General features: G+C 51.5%; 1 protein-coding gene across 1 annotated transcript; it reads right to left on the minus strand.

The window, feature by feature from the left end:
• Positions 1-494: 494 nt before the first annotated feature.
• On the minus strand, positions 495-1,487 carry LOC133253476 (olfactory receptor 2S2-like). Its single transcript, XM_061427077.1, has one exon. The coding sequence runs from the start codon at positions 1,467-1,469 to the stop codon at positions 495-497; it is 975 nt and encodes a 324-aa protein (XP_061283061.1). The 5' UTR covers positions 1,470-1,487.
• Positions 1,488-1,935: the final 448 nt, after the last annotated feature.

Raw genomic sequence — 1,935 nt, forward strand, 5'->3', positions numbered from 1 at the left:
TCTGTCAAGTGAAGGCTATGGTTTTTCCAGTAGTCACTTATGGATGTGAGAGTTGGACTGTGAAGAAGGCTGAGCGCCAAAGAATTGATGCTTTTGAACTGTGGTGTTGGAGAAGACTCTTGAGAGTCCCTTGGACTGCAAGGAGATCCAACTAGTCCATTCTAAAGCAGATCAGTCCTGGGTGTTCTTTGGAAGGAATGATGCTAAAGCTGAAACTCCAATACTTTGGCCACCTCATGGGAAGAGTTGACACATTGGAAAAGACTCTAATGCTGAAAGGGATTGGGGGCAGGAGGAGAAGGGGACAACAGAGGATCAGATGGCTGAATGGCATCACTGACTCGATGGAAGTGAGTTTGAGTGAACTCCGGGAGTTGGTGATGGAGAGGGAGGCCTGGCGTGCTGCAATTCATTGGGTCGCAGAGAGTAGTACACGACTCAGTAACTGAACTGAACTGAAAACAAGTCAGCACACACACACCAGCCTGATTGACTTAGAGAACAACAGGAAAGCGGGATATTTTCCTGGAGAGGAGATCTCCCCTCAGCAGAGCTATGGTGGCAGCTTTCACTTCTGCGTTCCTTAGGCTATAGATGATGGGGTTCAGTGAGGGGGTCATGACCCCATAGAACAATGCAATAAACTTATCCAAGTTGGGTTCTTTGGCTTTGGGCTTGAAGTACATGAAGAAGATAGTCCCATAGAAAATCACCACCACTGTGAGGTGGGCAGAGCAAGTAGAGAAGGCTTTGTGCCGGCCGGCAGCAGAGGGCACCCTCAGGATGGCAGTGAGGATGAACACGTAGGACAGGAAGATGAGCAGCAGTGGGGGCAGTGTCACCACAGCTGAAGCCACCATTAATATCAGTGCATTGAGAGAGATGTCCCCACAGGCTAGTTTCAGCACTGCCAAGATCTCACAGAAGAAGTGGTTGATGACATTGTGGCCACAGAAGGGGAGGCTCCAGGTGAGTTTGGAATTGAGAAGGGAGTTGGCCAAGCCTGCCCCCCAGCTCAGTGCCACCATCCACGTGCACGTCTGCCGGTTCATGAGCTCTGAGTAGCGAAGCGGCTGGCAGATGGCCACGTACCGGTCACACGCCATCATGGCCAAGAGCACACACTCTGTGGAGCCCAGTGCCTGGGTCAGGTACATCTGCAGGGCACAGCCAGGGAAGGAGATGGTGCTTTGGGTTTCCAGGAAGTTGACCAGCATGAGAGGCACGAAGGAGGATGTGCCAGAGATGTCCACGAGGGCGAGGTTGCTGAGGAAGAAGTACATGGGGGTGTGCAGGCGGGGGTCCAGCATGTTCAGCCCGATGAGGAGGGCGTTCCCCAGCACGTTCACGGAGTAGATGCCCAGGCAGAGCACAAACAGGACCATCTCTAGGTTGTGGTGGTCGTGTAGCCCCAGCAGGACAAACTCTGTCATGACTGTCTGGTTTGCCCCATTTGTCTCACTCTCCATCCGTCTTGTTCTCCCTCTTTTCCCATCTGCACCAAGAAGGTGTTGGATTAAGCACCAGTGGGCCTGGGAGCCAAGCAACCTGGATGTGTGACCTGGGGCGGGTCAGCCCTGCCTCTGGAACTCAGTTTCACCATCGGTACAATGAGAGAGTGGACTTCAGGTCTGCATTCCAGCCCCCTCAGTTCTGTGGTTCTGGTGTAACTTACAGGAGATGCGATCCATTCTAATCATCTAGGCTCTTCTCTCTTTTCCCCAGGAGGGCTCTGTGGAGACAATAGACTGGTATTCAAGTTACCCCATACTCCTTTTGAATCTACAGTGTTCTTGGCTGTTAAGTGGAAGCACATTTACTAGGTTATGACTTCATGTGACTGAATGATGCCCATAGGATTTCAGATTCATTCACTCACTGAAGATTTGTTGAGTGCCTACCTTGTGCTGGGTGTTGTTTAGATGTTGGGCTATA

This window comes from Bos javanicus, chromosome 8 (assembly GCF_032452875.1).
Source record: "Bos javanicus breed banteng chromosome 8, ARS-OSU_banteng_1.0, whole genome shotgun sequence".
NCBI classification, from domain to species: domain Eukaryota; kingdom Metazoa; phylum Chordata; class Mammalia; order Artiodactyla; family Bovidae; genus Bos; species Bos javanicus.